The sequence below is a fragment of the Melanaphis sacchari genome, unplaced genomic scaffold (genome assembly GCF_002803265.2).
Source record: "Melanaphis sacchari strain LSU unplaced genomic scaffold, SCAv2.0 Contig4_pilon_pilon, whole genome shotgun sequence".
NCBI lineage: Eukaryota > Metazoa > Arthropoda > Insecta > Hemiptera > Aphididae > Melanaphis > Melanaphis sacchari.
The window spans coordinates 2023640-2043230 of record NW_020271335.1 but is presented as its reverse complement, the minus strand read 5'-3'; the positions used below and the strand labels follow the sequence as shown (position 1 = coordinate 2043230).

Sequence of the window (19591 nt, the reverse complement as noted above, 5' to 3'; positions counted from 1 at the left end):
ATTTTTTGATGTTTTTATTAATTTAATAATATGTTTTATTTTATCTTTAATAAATGAAATATTATATCAACACACGAAGTTATGGACTATATTGTATATTATGTTATATAATATAATAACCCCGTTTCCTAAACAACAATCTGCTGTATACTTCTAGTTTATTTTAGTTGAATTTTTTGTTTAAAATTGAAATAAAAAAAATCTACTGTGACATAAATTAAATATTAATACAAATATTTGAAATATAACGTATTGAGTATGGAAGAATTGCCCAAAATAAGTAAAAGCATAACATCTGATATACTTACTCAACATTTCTTCTTGTACATTTCGCACATAAAACGAGCATTTGACAATTTCAATCAACATATGGATAAAACAATCGTACAGGTACTCGGTATACTTAATGGGTATCTATCTATAAATGTATAATTTAATAATTAACGACGAGTATAAAAGTATATATACTATTAAGTAGATTATTTAAATAATATATATTGTTACTAAAAGAATCCAAAGATATTGGAAAATAATTGTTTGGTATTTAGTTATAACTTATAATATAGATCAGTGATTTTCAAACTTGGAGTCATAAAATTGTATTTAATAAATAGAAAAAAAATCAGTTAAAGTGAATGGATACTGTGCTCTGATGTACATTTGGTGTGTAGTGAGTCAATATATAGGTCAATTTACTTTAAATTTAATGATTTATTATTGTAAACAAAAAACAATTCTGAGCGGAGACTCTCAGCTTATAATATTACTAAATTATTTCATGATATGTTTTTTGATATAACCTTTAAAGTTATTTATTTTACTTTATGTATACAGTAGTTCATTTAATTTTTTTCTGAAAATAACTTTCATTTAATTTTCAATATATATTTATAGCGTATTATATTATTGTTATTAACAATTGAATTTTTTTTTTTTTTTGGTTTACGGCCATTGAAACCATACCGCCAACAAATTTCTCTCCATCTATCTCTATTTTCTGCCGCTACTCTCCATGGTATCTCTGGTTCAATGCTTTCCGCGTCCCTTTTCCACAGTCTTTCCAACGTAAGCGTGGTCTTCCTAAGGGTCTCTTACCGACTGGATTCTCTTCGATTGTTGTTCTGACTATGGATCCTACCTCCGCCATACATCAATACATGTTCTGCTCAGATTAATCTTCTTTTCTTGATTTCATTCGCGATGTTCGGTCTCTGAAACAGCTCTTCGAGTTCTTTATTATGACGTTTACGCCATTCACCTGTGTTTGTATCGAAGCATGGGCCGTAGATTTTCCGTAGGATTTTCCTTTCAAATATTTATAATCTGGTTTCTTCTGCTTTCCTAAATGGCCATGTTAACAATTCAATTAACAATTGAGTTTATAATACTTTATTACTTTAAATACCGTTAAGCAGTGTGAATACTATTAATAAATAATATCTTTAAATTAATCTAGATATTTTGAAAACATCGTTGCATTTATAGGTATACGAGTAGTTAAATTTATGATATATATTAAAGTTTTAAGTCTTAACAAAAAATTTTTTTTGAGTTATAATAAAATAATAAAATTAATATTGATGGGTATTCATCATTAAAATTTATAAATTCGTCAACATTTTAACTTCAAATATCTGTAAACAATAATTGTGATTGTATATTTTTAGAGTTTTAATTCCAGTATGAATTAAGAGAAACATTGTATTAAATTTTCAAACCATAGCTATAAAAATTGAAGATTTCGTAAAATTTTAAACTTGAAATACATATTTCAAAAAATGTGCCTATAAATTAAAATATTAACGTTTAATAAATATTTTAAATATATAATATTATTTTTTTTTGAAAGACAATAAAAAATATAAATATTTGAACTTCAAACGTTCATTAAAAATTAATATAACTTTATAATAAACTTGTTATGATAGAAAATTAATGAAGAATCTTATATTAAATTTTCAAATCTTAGATATAAAACAAAAATGTCTTATGAATTTCTAACTACAAAATAATTTTTGAATTTTGAAAATTTTGTCAAAATTATAACTTTAAATAATTATTAAAAAAATACTGTAACTAGCTATAATTTTCGATAGTTTTTAATTGGTATATAAACAACTTTTAAGAAACTACCTAGAAAGTTTTTTAACAATTTTATTAAGTGGTAAATTTCTTTTTGATATCATCGAAATAGCTTGAAAATTATATAAAGCACAGAAACGCTAACACAAATATTTTGTATACATTTAAAGTATCTAATACTATTCGTTTTTAAGTTACATCAAATAAATAAAATCAATTTCGTAAAAATTCTTGTTTTTTCTTAATGTTCTGTTTAATTATTTTAGTAAATAAAAACACACACACACTTGATTGCAAAATCAATATATTTATCGTTTCACACAGAATCTAAAAAGTCGTAAACATTGGTTGGTGTGCTGTAAAATGTTTGTAAAGGATAAATTGTGCCTTGTTTAATAAAAGTTTGGAAACTACTGATATAGACATTGATATTTATGTAAACTACGTATTTTAAAATATTTCTGTAATATAATAATAAATAATAATAGTCATATTTGACAATTATTTTAGGCTTGGATTAACAAACTAATGGAAAAGCCTCATCCAAATAATTTTAAAGCAATTAAACGTAATATGTATTTGGCACAGTTACTAATACATTTATATGATGGAAAGTTACGAGCTCCATTTACAAGAATGCCATCTAATAGACCTTTAGAGGCCTTTGACGAATTACCATTATATGGAGTGCTAGATACACTTGTGGAATACAACAACGTAACTCCAGAAGTATTTAACAGAGAACTGCCGTTAAATGAACTCAATCACATTTCATCAGATGAACGGACATATATAGCTGTTCAAAGTTTAGATGACGGCTTTACAGTATTTGGATATGTAGCAGTTACTATTGGACACGTAGGTACAGGTCCGCTGTGGTTGAATTCCCAAGGAAAAACTATGTAAATATATTATTAAAAAAAACAATCACACTTTTATAAAACAAGTCAAATTAGTCTAAAACATACTTTTAATGCAAATGTTATTTGCCTATAATAAAATTATATGGTAAGAACTTCATCTGTATGTTCTTATATAGATTTTTTTATCATAATTCGATTTTTTTTTATCAAGATTTGCAAACAAAAATTAGTAGATACAATTTAAATAAAACTCGTTTAAAAACAATTTACGTATACAGATAAAATTCTTACCATTTTTTTCAAAATAAGTCAATTAACTTTAATATTAAAACTAACGAAGTTAAACCTGAGTTGCTCAGCGTAGTTTTGATGTGTTACGCATTTGTAAGACGGATACAACAAATGTGGGTATAACGTCACCTTAAGACTAAATATAAATCTATGTAAAATCTAGACAATTAATACATAGGAATTTTAAGAGGACATGCAATCAATAAAAGTATACTCACCTACTTTTTTAAACATTTTTTAACTTATATAGTAGAAGATGAATGATTTATAATTTGATGATTTGCAATAATTTTTTAATTATAAATCTAGGTAATTTATTAGATTTTTGATTAGAAGAAATAAGAAAAAAATATTGTAGATTTTTAAAATAGTAAAACTAGAAATTGTCAATAATTGAGAATTATCTATTATTTATTAATTAGGCACTAAAATAGCCATTAATCATGTAATACTTATATGTTCTTTAGTAAAAGTCCAATTCCTACTTTTCAAGACTTACCAGTGAGTTCTCCTTTAACAGAGAACATTCAAGGAATTGAGTTTGATATGATGGACAAACAAGCAAGTGAAGGCCTAGATATTTTAGTAAAAGAAATATGGGATGTGTTATCTGGACGACATACTCTAGATATCAGAGAATGTGCTGGTGGTTTTTATCGCACGCTGTATGCCATTATCAAACAAGAATTGCTTAATGAACAGAATAATTTACACTGGACCAAATGCCAAGATCCTTTTGTTAAAAGGCTGATATTTTTTTTAATGGAAGATTTAATGGCTGAGGGTATACGTGATACTGTGATGTTCCATCGATATAATCAATTATCAATATTAATAAAACGAATCAAAGCTATAATAGTTGAAGTATGATTTTTAATCATGATCATTATTTTTTAAATATTGCTATACACTATATTAGTTTTTAATTTATCAACATACTGAATCACAAAAACAATCAATATTTTGTATAGAAATAATTTTATCTTATTTTTCATACTTTTATATTATTTTATTGATTGTTGACTACAGTTGTTATTGAACATAAATAATCTAATTATGTATAGAATTGTATAGATTGAAACCAGACAGCAGTTTTTTTAAAGAAGTCAAAAAATCAATAAAAATGCCTAAAATGCAATTATTTCAATATCCATCGATTAATCATTCAAACTTTATATCTGAAATGATATTACAAGAAGCACTTAAAATAGGCCTAACATCTAAGGATTTTCTTTTAACACAGTATCCTTTGTGTGTGATAAAAAGGTAAACATGTATATAAACTTTAATTTTAAGATCAAAATTATTGTTGTTTGCTTTTTTGTGGTTCTTAAGTATCTAAAGAGAAACAAAAATATAAAAATTAATTTTAATACTTTTAAAAATGTAAGCATCAGTTTTAAGAGTATCTAAATTAATAACTATTATAATGTGCTATTTTTATTATTGAATATGATTTTTATCACCTTTTATATTTCAATAAATTGAATAAATAATATACAGATATAAGTAAATTAATAAATTGAATACATTGATAATATAAACTTGCATACATTAGGTATAGCAAAAGGAAAAATATCAATAAATCTTAAGATACACAAAAAAGTTTGGTCTAATTCCAATTGGTTTTTTATTGAGGACTCTTACAAACGAAATTAAGTATATCTCGTTCGTTATAATACCTACATGAATTATTAAAAACCATAAATTACAAAAATGTTCATACCTAATTTATGGTTTCTAAAAATTTTTAACTAGCCAATATTTATATTTTCAATAATTAAAATTAGGCCTACTATGCAACATAACATGTTTCCCAGTTTCCTATGCCGCGGCGGATATTTTATTAACAAAAAAAAAATAAAATACATGAGTTACATACTTATTAATACTACTTACGAGTATATTCAGATACCTGGGAAAATCAACTAAGGGACATATAGAAATATTAGATTAACTTACTTAACTTTTATAAACTTAACATAATAACTTAAACCTCATCAGCCATATAATTTATGTGTAATTAATTATTTATTAAATTATGCGTTCTTACAATATCTAAATTTGTATAATTTTAGTTTTAAGATAATGATTGTTAATGAAAAAAAACGCATAATACAGTTAATCAAAATGCGTTTCGACAATGTGACAAGTGAAATGTATAAAGATTTAAAAGATTCGATAAGACGAGGGTTGCTTGATTATCAAGCCGCTCGTAATGAATGGCTTAGAGTTTGGCAAGTAATCAAAGAATACGAGAAAGTATTAAAAATTGAAAATTTGAAATTAACTGTAAATTATAAAAATATCAATGACAAATTTTTGGAAATAATAAAAAATGAAATTGATATAGCGAAAAGACGTTTTAAAGTAAATATGGACTTGTATAGAATAATTATTAAAGGTCTGCAAGGGCCGAAAAAATGTAGCGCAGCCCGGATCACATTTTTCATAAGTTAACCTGGCTAAGTCCGAATAGCAGATATCCTAATTTGTTGGTAAAGTAATTTAGACTGGTTAATTTTTTCAAAGTTTTTAAAATAATTTCAGTTGATTATTTGTATTTTATTTTTTAAATTAAGTATACTAAAATACATTTTTACACAAACAATACAAAATATATTATTATTAACTTATTAATATCAACCACCACACTAGTGATGTTGTAGCAGGTTGGATAGTCCTATCAAAGTATGGTGAATTTTAAACATAGATATAATAAAATGTCTTGTTCAAAATAAAAGAGGAGCTAGCTTTGCTATTTTCATCGCGTTTTTACCGCATAATTTTGTGAGTATCTAATAATAAAAATATTATGATCCTATATAATAAAATATAATATGAACCTAACCCCGTCCGCCCGGTTCGGCTTGAATTATATTGAATCCGTCCCGGCCCATGCAGGTCTTTAAAAATTAGATTGGTGACTATGAAACATAATAATAGGTGTACAATTTTTTTGTTTTTGAACGTTTAATATAAATATTCAATTTAATTTGATATTTCACAGACAAAGATTTTTAGTTTATTTTTAACATACTATTTTTAAATGCTTCTTGTTATGTATAAAACAAACATAAAAAAATAAAAGAATTATTTGTTTAAAAACTTTTTTTTTAAGTTAAAACATATAATAATTAATCATATCTGAGGGTAAAACGAATTCAATCAATAGTTTTTGAATATTGTTAATTACTAAAACTTAGAAATACTATATGATAAATTTTCAAATCTCCATTAATTCGGATTTTATTCTCTTTTTATTTAAAAACAAATTCTTGCATATTTTAATAGATAATATAAAATAAAATACCGAATATAGAATATTATGTAATAAAAATAAATACAGTTTTAAACTCTAAAACATTAAAAACTAAAATAACTAACAAAAGTGTATATTTATTATTTATGGTATTTAAGAACACTAAAGAAAAAACCAACAAACTTGAAAATGAAATTTATTTATTAAATAAAAAAATACATGAAAGAAATGAAATACTTATATTGGAAAAAATGCACTCAGAAGAACAAAAAAAAAATTATAAAAACGAAATAATTAATGAAAATATAGAAATACAATTAAGAATAGCTACCATTGATCATCTGAAAGCTATTATCCAATGACTCGAGGGATAATGTTACCTATTAATAGTTTAATTTATAATATTATAAAAATAAAAATATATGTATAATTTATAATTATATTATGTACCTAAATTAAATTTTATTCTATAATATTAATAATACTTAGCTAAACTAGTACAAAAAAAAAAAAAAAATAATATTAATAATAATAATATTAAAATAATATTGATTGTACAACTGCGTTTTAAAAATATTTTTCATTACTTATGAATTATGATTAATAGATTTTAAGCGGAGCGATGAATTTATTGGTCTTACGATTATGTGTTTTTACAAATCAGAAAATTGTTCTAATAAACTTTTACTTACATACTATAGATGAATATTATTCAATACTGAGGGTGGTAGGTATTTAGTAGAAAATTTAATACAGATTGTACTTTGGGACATCAAATGAAATAAAGGAATGTTTTTAAATAATCGTAACAAATAAAATATTTAAAAAATATATACATACTATCTGGAAAACTAATATAATTTGACTTGGTTTTTTTGTTGTACTTCAAAAATTTACTAAAGAAAATTAAAATATTTCTATCATAAATATAATATTAATTATTTTCTAGATAATCTGATATCATGTTAAGAATATTTTTAGTTATTAAGAGAAGTTTGTGATTTTCGACTTTTTCAAATTATTTTTTAATTTTTTATAGATATGATAAAACTTTTTTTTCCTAGTCACAATGCCTGACTGTAAGTAGATTCCTCATAGACTGTTCTTAGTATGTTAAAAATGCATTAACAATTCTTTTTGAAAATTGAAAGTGTCAGACGTTCAAATGTTAACGAAAGTATTCCCCTAAATCTCGAAAATCTAAGATTATTTCGCGGTTAAAAATCACACAATTTTTAATCTTAATAAAGCTTAAAAATTTAAAATTTAATACATAATTTTTCATAAACTTTTCTCATTAAAATTAAAAACACAAATAGATTATATAATGTAAATGTGTGAACTGCTAAATCATATTAATTATGTAAAATAGTGATTTATCTTTAAGGAGATTGGAAGCTGCGATTTTCTGTCTTTGTCTAACACACGTGTAACATAGGATTATAGACGTATTTTATTTCCAACGTATCGATTGATTTAATGAAGCGATAAGAATTATGAAAACAGATTTGAATTTTTCATCAATTCTACTTTAGATCGATGATCGATTTTCTCACATTTTTGATATTATCTCCCCCTCCCTCCCCCAAAAAAAATCCTAAAAATGATACATTAAAAAATTTTGGAAAAGTTTAAATCAAAAACTCAAAAATATGAGAAAGTCGATCTGAAGTAGACTTGACGAAAAATTCATATCTGTTTTCATAATTTTTATTGTTTCATTATATCAATCGGTACGTTGGAAATATAATACGTCTATAATTCTATGTTACACGTATGTTAGACAAAGACAGCTTCCAAATCACGGCTTCCAATCCCCTTAAACGATTTTTCTTACGTTGTTATTCAAAAAATATTAACCGTAAAAATATTCCATTGTTATTTAAATTATAATTGTTTTCAAAATATTTAGGTTTTAGACTACCTTTTATAAGAATTTTAAATTTTCAAACCTTTTAAAGCGAGTTAATAAAAATGTTAAATCGATTCAAAAAGCTTTAGATGTAATATAAGATTCCACATTATTTTTCTTTTATAGCAATTTAAAAATATTAAAAACACATATTATGCACATTTTTTTTCGACTTTTGTACTATATGTGAATATGTCCTATATATGTATATTGGCGTCTGGCAATATTGAAATTATATTTATATTTTTCAAGCGCAATTTTTTCTTATTTTTAATATTTATTTATTGATAGGATTCATTAAAATTTATTAAATATTTATCGGTTTTAGTTTGTAGGTATTTCTTGTAATTTGTAGATGACGAAATATTTATTGGAATGTTAGATGAATGGATTGTAAATAATTATGCACTAAGTGACTTTAAAAAATAATTGCAGTCGACTCAGTCGAGTTAGGTTGACAATTTGTTCATTTTTATATGTATCAATTAATACTCACTAAACTATTTTATTAGAGATAAATATATTATTTTATTTTATTTAGTTTCATATTTATGTACCTAATACACAAGCCCGGCGTGAGGGTGAGGCAGGTGGAGGCCCGAGCCTCCAGGGGGGGGGCGTTGTCTGAGGCGTATTTAGACACAGTCGCACAGGCCCTATAGGCCCGGGCGGTCAATTTTACAAATTTTTTGAGTAGAAAAATTATTTTATATAAATTATATGTTATATAACTTAGAATTACAAGTTAAGCCGTAAACATTCGCGTCTAATCGCTCAAAATTAAACAGCTACATGTAGCTACTATATTATCACATACGCAATACAGTACGAAACAGTACGCACAAATATAACAAAACATACGCGCATTCAATGCGAGTTCGATCTGTGTAATCGTCTAATCGGTTAGACTACTGTATTAAAGTGTTATGTATATCTTAGTCAAATATGAAATAACTATAAGTAAAGGGGCCCGAAATTGATCAGCCCCGGGGCCCACAAATGTTCTTGCCGGCCCTGCTAATACAGAGTTCCTTTAAGAAGACTCGTATGGGGACCTTAGGAGTTCTAAATCAAATGATATAAGTGTAATACATATATTTGATAAGTACTTGATTAAGTATTAAATAATTATCTTACATTAATATGAATTACTAATTTATTATACAATTAATTCGTCAGGAGACTAATAACTATACAGCAAAATTTGTTTTTCAAATGAATTAATTGAGAGATTTTATATATTAGATCGTATTTTATTACATAAATTGGGTGCCGATTATTTCAAAATGTCTACCAAATGTAGGTTTTTTAGATTTTTTATATAAAAATATTATCATGGTTATCTTATGTTAATTTCTCGTAATATTAGTTATAATAAATCAGAGCTGTTTATAAATATATACATAGTATTAGTGTTTTAAATTTTTAGATATTATTCACTAATTTTATTTTATATGTATTTTTATATTGTTTTAGTGTATACATATAAACTAAAACAATATAGAGTATAATATAATATATATGCACTCTAAATTATATCGCGGTAGAGCTAAAAGCCAAATAAGAGGCTATACTATTGCTAGATTAATATTTATTGATAATCACGTTATTGTAAATGTTATATGTAGGCTATACATAATATAGCTATTTATATAGCACATATTATGATATACCGTATAATTGATATAATTATAGGTATAATTTTAAATATTTTAATCGCGTCTTTTGTGCGTTGTCGAGACAAACTATATTCTCTTACTGTCTAATTTAATAAAAAAATAATAATAACAACGATAAACGGTCGATCGGGTCAACGCCAGAGTAATAATCATAAAAGTACGAACCTCAGCGGTAATCAATGAGCATGACTGCACGAGTATTATGTATTTATATTATATTTCATAGTAGCCAGTAGGTATGGCGACAACGATTGAACTGATCGCGAAGGACAACGCGCCACGTAACTGAAAGTGTTTTTAATTTATATTTGTTATGTGAGTGACGGGATGTCGATTCATTTTGCCATTTTGCCATTGTCGTTATTCGTCGTTCGTTTCGATTTTGCAACGCGTACTTTACATGCAAGTATCTTTCGAACGTCGTTTGATTTGAATTAATGCGAAATTGCCGCGCAGTCATTACGCGAATAATACCAGTCACGAGTGTCGGAGAGTGCGAAACATGTGTTAGGTTTTTTTTATCATCGACTGTTATCTACTTCGTGTCCTAGTCGTCGATGACACTGACCTCTCGCTTGCCGCTGCTACGCAAACTATTACAAAAGTGACCCGAAAAATTATTTATCTCGCCGAGGCTCAGAGAAACAGGACCGGACGAAAACACTGACCTCGTCATCTCTATCAGGTCCCCTCCCTCCGTTTTCGCACAGGTGAGTCAAAGGCCAACGACGTGACGAACACAATCCACGGTTTTTGTTCTCCTCTCCCCGAAAGCGTTTCGCGATTGAACGCTGTAAGCCGAAATGGCCTACGGTATGTTGCAAATCGTCAGGGGTCTGCCGAAAAATGCCTTGAAGACCACCGTCGCTGCCAGAAGGGCGGTCCAGTTTGAGGTAAGTTATGTGAGGCTGCCTGAGAATAGGTTATTTTCTAGAAAGCCGGAAGTCTGTAGTCGACTGTAATGAACTAATATTTATCTTCTCTCATCTCCTCTATTGTATCACTTTACTAGGTTTTAAGCGAGACACGAAAGGTTCACCTAGGGAATGAGCCCGCTTGTCCAAGGAGAGGATTGTCAACAGTTACTACTTCTCATCCGTGAGTAGTCTATTAATACCCAGAGATTTTTTAATGCCAGTGTTCTAATTAAATATTCCTTTTCCTTAGGATATCACTTTATGGTTCATCCAATAGACGATCTTTTGATCAATGCCGCTATTTTCAAACAAGTGCAATCCTTTGTAAGAAAAACATAACATACAAATTAAACATCTATTGGAAATTGTAGAGTATATTATTATTTTTATTATTAGGGGAAGAACATGTTTTAAAGACACCTGCTTTCGCCGATTCAGTCTCTGAAGGTGACATGAGATGGGAAAAAAGTAAGTACATTATAATACATGATAGTAATTGATTTTTTTTAAATATTATAATTTTACCAAATTTTACAATTTATAATATAAGAAAATGGAACTTTATTAACCTGGCTTATAGTAACTATGCACAATTAGCTCGTAGTGTGATATAGTAATATATTGAATTATTACAATTCTTTTATTTTTACAGATGTTGGAGACTCAGTGGCAGTAGACGAAGTGGTTTGTGAAATCGAAACAGATAAAGTGAGATAATACTTAAAATAAATTGATATTCTTTTAAATAAATATCAAATATTGTATTACTATTTTTATTAATTTTTTAAGACATCAGTTCCTGTTCCTTCACCAGTCAATGGAGTTATTGAAAAGCGATTTGTTGAAGATGGTGCTACTGTTGTAGCTGGACAAGATTTGTGTACAATTACCATCACGGGTAAAGATGTCTTTTTGTAATTGATTTCTAAGATATTATAATGTTTTAATAAATTGTTAGAAGGAGCACCTGCACCAGCCAAGGCAGCTCCTAAAGTTGAAGACACCCCTAAAGCTGCAGAACCGGTAACACCAGTGGCTACTCCTGTTCCTGCAACACCTTCCCCACAGTCTCAACAATCAACACCACCATCACCTCCTCCTCCCCCTCCCCCTATGTCAAGAGTAGCTGCACCACCAGCTACTGCCCCACAAGTATCAAAACAACAAGGTGCGACTGTTAAATTACCACCAGCTGATCCTACAAAAGAGATAACTGGAACTAGATCAGAATATCGTGTTAAAATGAATCGTATGCGATTACGTATTGCCCAACGCTTGAAGGATGCTCAAAATGTTAATGCCATGTTGACAACTTTTAATGAGATAGACATGAGGTAATCATCAAGTATTATATAATATAACATCAAGTATTAAATAAATTCATATCCTACAATTTAAAATTCTAACTTAGCTCAATCATGGATTTCCGTAAAACTAACCTCGAAGCTTTTCAAAAGAAGCATGGTTTGAAATTAGGTTTCATGTCTGCATTCTTAAAAGCGTCTGCTTATGCCCTACAAGATCAACCGGTTATCAATGCTGTAATAGAAGGCAATGAAATTATCTACAGAGATTATGTAGACATATCTGTAGCTGTAGCAACTCCCAAAGTATGTATTTGAATATTAACAATACAATTTGAGAAATTATTTTAATTTTATAGCATTTTATAAATAGGGTCTATTAGTGCCTGTTGTACGCAATGTGCAAGACATGAACTATGCAGATATTGAAAAAACAATTGCTGCTCTTGGTGAAAAAGCAAAAAGAGGTGCTATTGATGTCGAAGACATGGATGGTGGTACCTTTACTGTCAGTAATGGTGGAGTTTTTGGATCTCTAATGGGAACACCAATCATCAATCCACCGCAATCTGCTATTTTGGGAATGCATGGTATTTTTGAAAGGCCTATTGCTGTTAAAGGACAGGTAAAACTATTACTACAGTTTCTTGGTCTATGATAATATATTTTTATTTTATTGATTAGGTTGTCATAAGACCCATGATGTACATAGCCTTAACATATGATCATAGACTCGTAGATGGGCGTGAAGCTGTATTGTTCTTACGCAAAATTAAAGCTGCCATTGAAGATCCTAGAATAATTGTTGCAGGATTATAAAAAAACAAAATAATTTAAAGCCAGCCGTACTTAGACATAACAAGCACTTATTAATTTAATTATATTAAATTTATTCCTATAGTATTCACAATTTTTTTTTTTTTTTAACTCATTAATATGTAATTCTCTTCTTATTCACCCCTATCATCATTTAATGTGTACAGATATTGTAAAAAATATAAATTGTTTATTACTCATTCAAACTATAAAATTGAAAACGATCAAATATTTTGGATGAGTGTGATTAATTGTAATTTAATTAACAATTAAATTATTATTAAATTTGTGTTTTTGGGAAAATTTACAAATTTTGATGAATTCTTAATGAGACAGTAAATGTTTATGAACCATCTGTTCTTTGTTGATGAGATGAGTAGTATTATTTACTAGCTTCATGAGGTCATTGAGTCCAAATGACCATTCATTCAACACTTCATTTACAGATTTGGCAACTGAGAACTCAACCACACCTGAAGGACGATCAATTTTAGCTTTGACAGATTTATCAACGACCATATTAGATAACAATTGTTCGGTGTCCTGAAACAGATAAATAATTTTTTTATAATTAAAAAATTTTAAATGATTTAAATTTAAATTATTGAAGAATAACATAAATTCATCTAACCTCTAAAGTCATATCTAATAACTGAGCCATTCGAGTAACTCTGATTCTTGAATAATATTTGGCCATTACACGTACATTCTATATATATAAATAAAAAAAGTAACAATAAATAATTAAGTGGCTATAAATATTACTATCAAATTTATTTTTAACTTTAAACTCCTGTTTGAATACATACATGTTCAGCAACTCTATTTTTAAGATCAGCCCAACGTTTTTTTCCTTTTTCGGTGCTTTCTGAAAATACATCTGTTGCTGTAGACCCAGATTTCAGTTCACTTTCATAATCCTTGCTCAATTCTTTCCATTGAATTAATTCCATAGTAGTAAATAATTGCAAGAATGATCTATTAATTATAATTATAAAATTAAAAAAACAGAGACATAGATATAATATATACATTAAGTATAAAAATACATACTTGTACTTAGGTATTTTTTGTAAAGTTTCATCTTCTAAAATTCGATGAGTTAAATCAGACTGATGATTATCGTATGGAGCTAATATAAGATATAATATTGCATTTTGCAAAGCAGCATTGCATTTTGTTTCATCGGCACTAATCTCGGGAGTAACTTGAATAGCTCTGTAGTGGCGGCAAATGTCTAAGTATAAACCATCGTGTTCACCTAGCTCAATCATTAATCTGCAAAATGTATGTAATAATAACTATTCAAAAATTTAAAATTTAAATATAACAATTATTACTTGTAGTATTTCAATTTAAGCTGTTGTATTTCGGGTTTATCATCATCAAAAAACTTAGTATTTATTTTTTTAGAGATAATCTGTGTTCGAATATAATCTTTCTTAGCCAAACATAATCTCATCTGTTCTAAAATGAGTTCAACTTTTTCTTGTTTTTTCATTGAACCATAAGTTTCCACTTGCAATTCTTGAATAATATTTGCAGCGCCAGTTACATCACCTTCATCTTCTTTAATTTGAGCCAACTTTTGTGTTAAACGAGCTCTTTCTACTTCCACATATATCTAAGTAACAAAAATAATAAAATGTAATTTTATACAAAAATACAATATTATAGTATTAATAAACTAAATTAATAATGAAATTTAATAACATAACATTTAAATTTATACCATCAGATTGTTTTAATTTTAAATAAAAATGGAATTATTTACCTTTCCTTCAGTAACATTTCTAAGGGACTCAATTAATTTCAATTTTGTCTCTTTGTCTGGTGTTTGGTCAATAAATGTACAACATTCTCTGACCATAGCTGCAACTGCAAGTTTTAACTGAGATCTTCTTTTAGTTAACATTACAATATGTTCATTAAGTAATGTCCATTCTTTAGCTTGAAAACAAAGTTTTACAATAGCAACCAAAACTCGACTAGTTGAAGCCATATCAGATCCCTTAAACATAATAAGATATTAGAAAAATTATTTTTTAATTAATAGTAGATAATTATTATAATGTAAGCAATTTATTAATCTTTGTGATAAAATGTGTAATATCTTCAAAGAGGCTTTTAAATATAGGTTATAACTAGAGTTCAGAACTTCTTACATTTACGTTTTTTTTTTTGTAATGCTTGTAGAATACTCTAGGTAGGATGGAAATTATTTCACTAAGTAAATTTTATGGCATAGTTTATCATATTTCAAAGCTTTATATTTGCATATCTTATAACATGTTAATTTATTAAATAAATTAAATTATATGATTACCTTCAATCATAAGAAATTGAAGGTTTAGTATAATCAACAAATTACTATTATTTATTTTAAATGACAAAATTAAGATTAGAAACAGAATAACATTTTGACAAATTCAATACTTGAATATGATGTTCATGTATTGTGATTATAGTTTTTATCATGTTATTTATCGATTAACCTACAAAATTTAAAGTATTATTTTTTTTTTGAATAGATATGTTGTTTTATTTTGGGAATTTAAAACTATTTAAAAATTTAAATAATAACTGTATATGTCAATGCATAACAGAGTTTGGAAAAAATATATTTTATACTGATGGAGTTATTTTATTCTATAAATTATGTGAAACAAGAGAAGGTTAGATGATTTATAGTCACACAACATTTAAAAACAAAAAGCATATCAACAAAGCAAGGTCAAGAAAAATCAAATTAAACGTACTTAACAATTATTATTTACACATAAGTAGTTAAAAAAACTATTTTTACAAATTTTACATTTTTTAGTTACACATTTTGATCATTTTTGATGCAAAAAATTCCAAATTCTAGACATAACACTTTTCATTTTTCAATCACTCTTAGATATTACAATAAAAATAACTTTAATAAATTGTACTGAAAATCTTAACTCATTCAATTGAAATCAATAACAATTTTCAAAATGAATTTCTATAAGATATAGGTGGAACACACACTAAGTTACTTAATATTAAATAGGTATAAAATAAGTATATACATTTAAAGTATAGATAATAATAAATAATATTAATAACTATCAAATTCAGTTATGTAGTTGTAATGATATAAAGAGAAGGATAACTCACGGTCCTAGTTTGTTTTTCAAGCATGAGTAATGTATCCAATGCTTCTTGCAATTTACCACTGGCTGCCAAACTCTCAGCGATAGCAATTTTTTCATCACACGTAGCACTATAGTCCACTTCCATTTTCACTATACGACCACCATCAGTAGTTAAAGGTTCCAAATTGTCCATCATCTTGATCTTTATTTTTTATAAAATACAAATTTAATTTTAATTGGTACTATAGTTTACACAAATACAATGAGATGCAATAAAAATAATTGGATATTATAATATATCACTTACATGTTTTTGGTTGAACAATAGTTTTTAATATGTATTCCAATTCAATTTACGTAGGTATAAAGAACTGAAAAACCAAAAGTAGTAGTAGACAATAGTACACTAATACAAAATACAACTTTAAAACTGTTCGTAATTCATATCAACATTCAATTACCTTGTTTTATAAAATTGCAAATCACGAATGTATTGTGGATGGGGGTTTTCATGGAAGAACAAGCAAAATTTTATCTTTATTTCAAAGAATACTAGTAAGTTACCGTGGTAGGTATTGTGACAAATATGTTATCAATGAAAACGAAATGTTTCCCACGGGTCTGGATCAGCTATGATCTACATTTATCGCCATCTGTGAATAAATAATTGTAATAATAATATTTTGATGAATATTGCCGCCGACTACCATTTATAAATGTAAAATGGAATAATGTAGTACAAATAAATAATAATACTTTACTTTGTTGGTCAATGGTCATGCAAACCGCAGAGTTGTAGGGAAGAAACATTTGGTGATGAGTACCACCGGACCACCGTCTACTGTCATAAGGTCAATACTTTCTTATTCTGTGATTATAATTTAACGCAGTCTAGGCATTTTAAGACCGTGGTCTAAATTACATCATTATATCTATTGAAGTTATTAATATAGCCTATAGGCATTGAAATAAATTATAATTCTATAGTTTTATGTTTAATCCACGATGTTGAGAATATCTTCATATATATTATATTATACCCTTGCTTAAATCACAGATTTAAGTATTTGATCCTAATACATGATACAAACGATTAAACCAGATAACAATATTCGAAGTACGAACTAATCAGAATATTTAATTAGAATTTAGAACATTAATTACCTATTTTATTTTACACAATATAGAGTAAATATAGTATTATATTTGCGACAAATACTATTTGAAATAAATATCAAAAAATATAAACATATCTTTATCATAATTTATATTTTACGATGACGAACAATGATAAACCGATAGGTAGCCAAATCACTAAATACTTTAATCATATTATTCAGACTGATGTGCTGTACTTGAAGTTCTTTATTATGTGGTGGTAGGAGCTAGAATTATTATTCTATAGTAGGATAGGTATATCAATAAGAAATATTTTTTATTAGATTTACAATTTATTATTTATTATTTAATGGTAAACCTAAGAGCATCCCTAGAAAATTAAATCTCTTACCTAATAATAGTAATAATTTAATGTAATAATGACAAAACATAATAATGTTCTATAAATAAAATTTATAATAAATAATAGTACTCAATTGTTATAATGACACAACATAACAATATACTATGAATAATGTACTCTTCATTTATTTTTTAAATTAATGTTGACCCCCTAAAAAATTTTGAGGAAGCCTATGGGTAAACTTAATATCTTTACCTAGTTAACATATACTTCTTAAATCGCGTTTACATGGAAAGTCAATGAAAACTTGTAGCAGTGAAAACTGCTAGCTGCCTTGCAATCGCGATAGTGCTGCAACAGCTACTATCGAATGATTTACACAATAATTTCAAGACAGTGACATGTCACTGTAGAGATTTATACCTAGTAAACATACCTTAAAGATTTATAAAACCTTATATAATAATTAATAACTAAAGAATGTGTGCTCTACACTACATTAATAAACATGACAAAAATAACAATTATTTAATAGTATAGTGACTTTTTTTTATTATGTTTTATTTGTTATTGAAATTTGTTTTACCTCTATTCTCTTTGTAGCATTATGTATGCTCTATAATTTTTATTTGAAAAAATATAAAATGTCATATAGTTGGGGAAATATTTTCAATAAATGTAAAAACACAAATATTTATCAAAAATTTCTACTTTTTAAAATTAAATAAAAATTATTATTTAAAAAATAATAAATATAGACTACCTGGATTTTTTTTACCCTGTTATAGGATTCATTAAAATAAAAATATTGTATATTTGTGAATCATAATTTTTCATAAATAAATTGTTGTAGATACTAGGTCAAACAAAACAATTTGAATATTTTGAATAATTTTCACCCAGTCTATGTATTAACTAAAGAAAATAAATAAAATTTAAAATATATCAAACAACATATAATTATCATATATTATACTGATTGTTTTCGATATAAATTCAAATTTCTATTTTTAATATTTGAAAAAATATTTTCTTCTTGAAAGAATTATCTTCTCCCCCTCTAAAAAGTAACGCTAATATGCATTAAACCATTTAGCTAATTAAATAAACACACTCTTAAATATATATATATATTTTTTTTTTTGTAATAAATGGTTTCTAACTTTAATAACAATAACTGGATGGGCAGGTTTTGAAACAAAACATATTTTTGATCTATTAAAATTTAAAAAAATAATAAACATTTGGATTAATTAATTTTAAAGACAATTTAAAGGTTACCATTATTGTTAAAGACCAAGATTTTCAAGAAGAAAAATTGTATAAGTATCAGTTCAACACTGATGGATTTGTACTTATCACTAATATATTGCACATTTAATTAATTAAGCAGTTGATTTTCAACTGATACATATCAATACACTTTAATCTTTTTGAAAATATTGGATCTTTTAAAATAATTATTAAGTAAAATATAAAATATGATTACCTGAAACATATATATTTCTTAAAACTGAACAACTATTTACAATAATAAAATGTGTATATGTCGTCTCAAATATATAATTGTACATATGTATGTATATTGATTTATACATCAATTTTGTTTAATTATTTATAAATAGAATCTACAATACCATATATAATTACTATAAAAAAATTAAACAATTACAATTTTTTTATTCACTAGTTTTTTTTTTATCATTAAGAAGGTGTAACGCAAACAAAATATGTAATTTTAAAATGTAATAAACTCGAAAACTAATTTTCGAAATTTAATTTTTTTGTTAAAGCTGCCAATAGTGTACATGTGATAATTGCACCAATGACAGAAAAAAGGAAATTTAACATAATTTGTTTTTAAAAATGTGTAGCTAATCA

At 26.4% G+C, this 19591-nt stretch overlaps 2 protein-coding genes and 1 pseudogene across 2 annotated transcripts; 2 read left to right on the top strand and 1 right to left on the bottom strand.

Moving 5' to 3' along the window:
* Positions 1-243: 243 nt before the first annotated feature.
* LOC112599186 lies at positions 244-6860 on the top strand (annotated as a pseudogene).
* Positions 6861-10362: 3502 nt separating this feature from the next.
* Positions 10363-13213, top strand: LOC112598732 (dihydrolipoyllysine-residue succinyltransferase component of 2-oxoglutarate dehydrogenase complex, mitochondrial). Its single transcript, XM_025345313.1, has 10 exons — positions 10363-10982; positions 11102-11187; positions 11257-11330; positions 11403-11474; positions 11659-11714; positions 11796-11904; positions 11965-12340; positions 12418-12616; positions 12684-12935; positions 12995-13213. Exons 1-10 carry the CDS (start codon positions 10893-10895, stop codon positions 13127-13129), a joined length of 1449 nt encoding a protein of 482 aa, XP_025201098.1. The 5' UTR covers positions 10363-10892; the 3' UTR covers positions 13130-13213.
* LOC112598733 (26S proteasome non-ATPase regulatory subunit 12) lies at positions 13143-16702 on the bottom strand. Its single transcript, XM_025345314.1, has 8 exons — positions 16556-16702; positions 16271-16450; positions 14901-15137; positions 14467-14750; positions 14180-14404; positions 13936-14104; positions 13758-13835; positions 13143-13669 (listed from the first exon to the last, which is right to left on the bottom strand). The coding sequence occupies exons 2-8, from the start codon at positions 16442-16444 to the stop codon at positions 13451-13453; spliced, it is 1386 nt and encodes a 461-aa protein (XP_025201099.1). The 5' UTR covers positions 16445-16450; positions 16556-16702; the 3' UTR covers positions 13143-13450.
* Between the last annotated feature and the right edge of the window lie 2889 nt (positions 16703-19591).

Coding starts and splice junctions, on each gene's coding strand:
- LOC112598732 (XM_025345313.1), top strand. CDS start 10,893: ATGGCCTACGGTATGTTGCAAATCGTCAGGGGTCTGCCGAAAAATGCC. Junction 11,475..11,658: donor TGACATGAGATGGGAAAAAA/GTAAGTACATTA, acceptor TTATTTTTACAG/ATGTTGGAGACTCAGTGGCA. Junction 11,905..11,964: donor GTGTACAATTACCATCACGG/GTAAAGATGTCT, acceptor ATAAATTGTTAG/AAGGAGCACCTGCACCAGCC.
- LOC112598733 (XM_025345314.1), bottom strand. CDS start 16,444: ATGATGGACAATTTGGAACCTTTAACTACTGATGGTGGTCGTATAGTG. Junction 15,138..16,270: donor TTGAAAAACAAACTAGGACC/GTGAGTTATCCT, acceptor ATTATGTTTAAG/GGATCTGATATGGCTTCAAC. Junction 14,751..14,900: donor GAAATGTTACTGAAGGAAAG/GTAAATAATTCC, acceptor TTTGTTACTTAG/ATATATGTGGAAGTAGAAAG.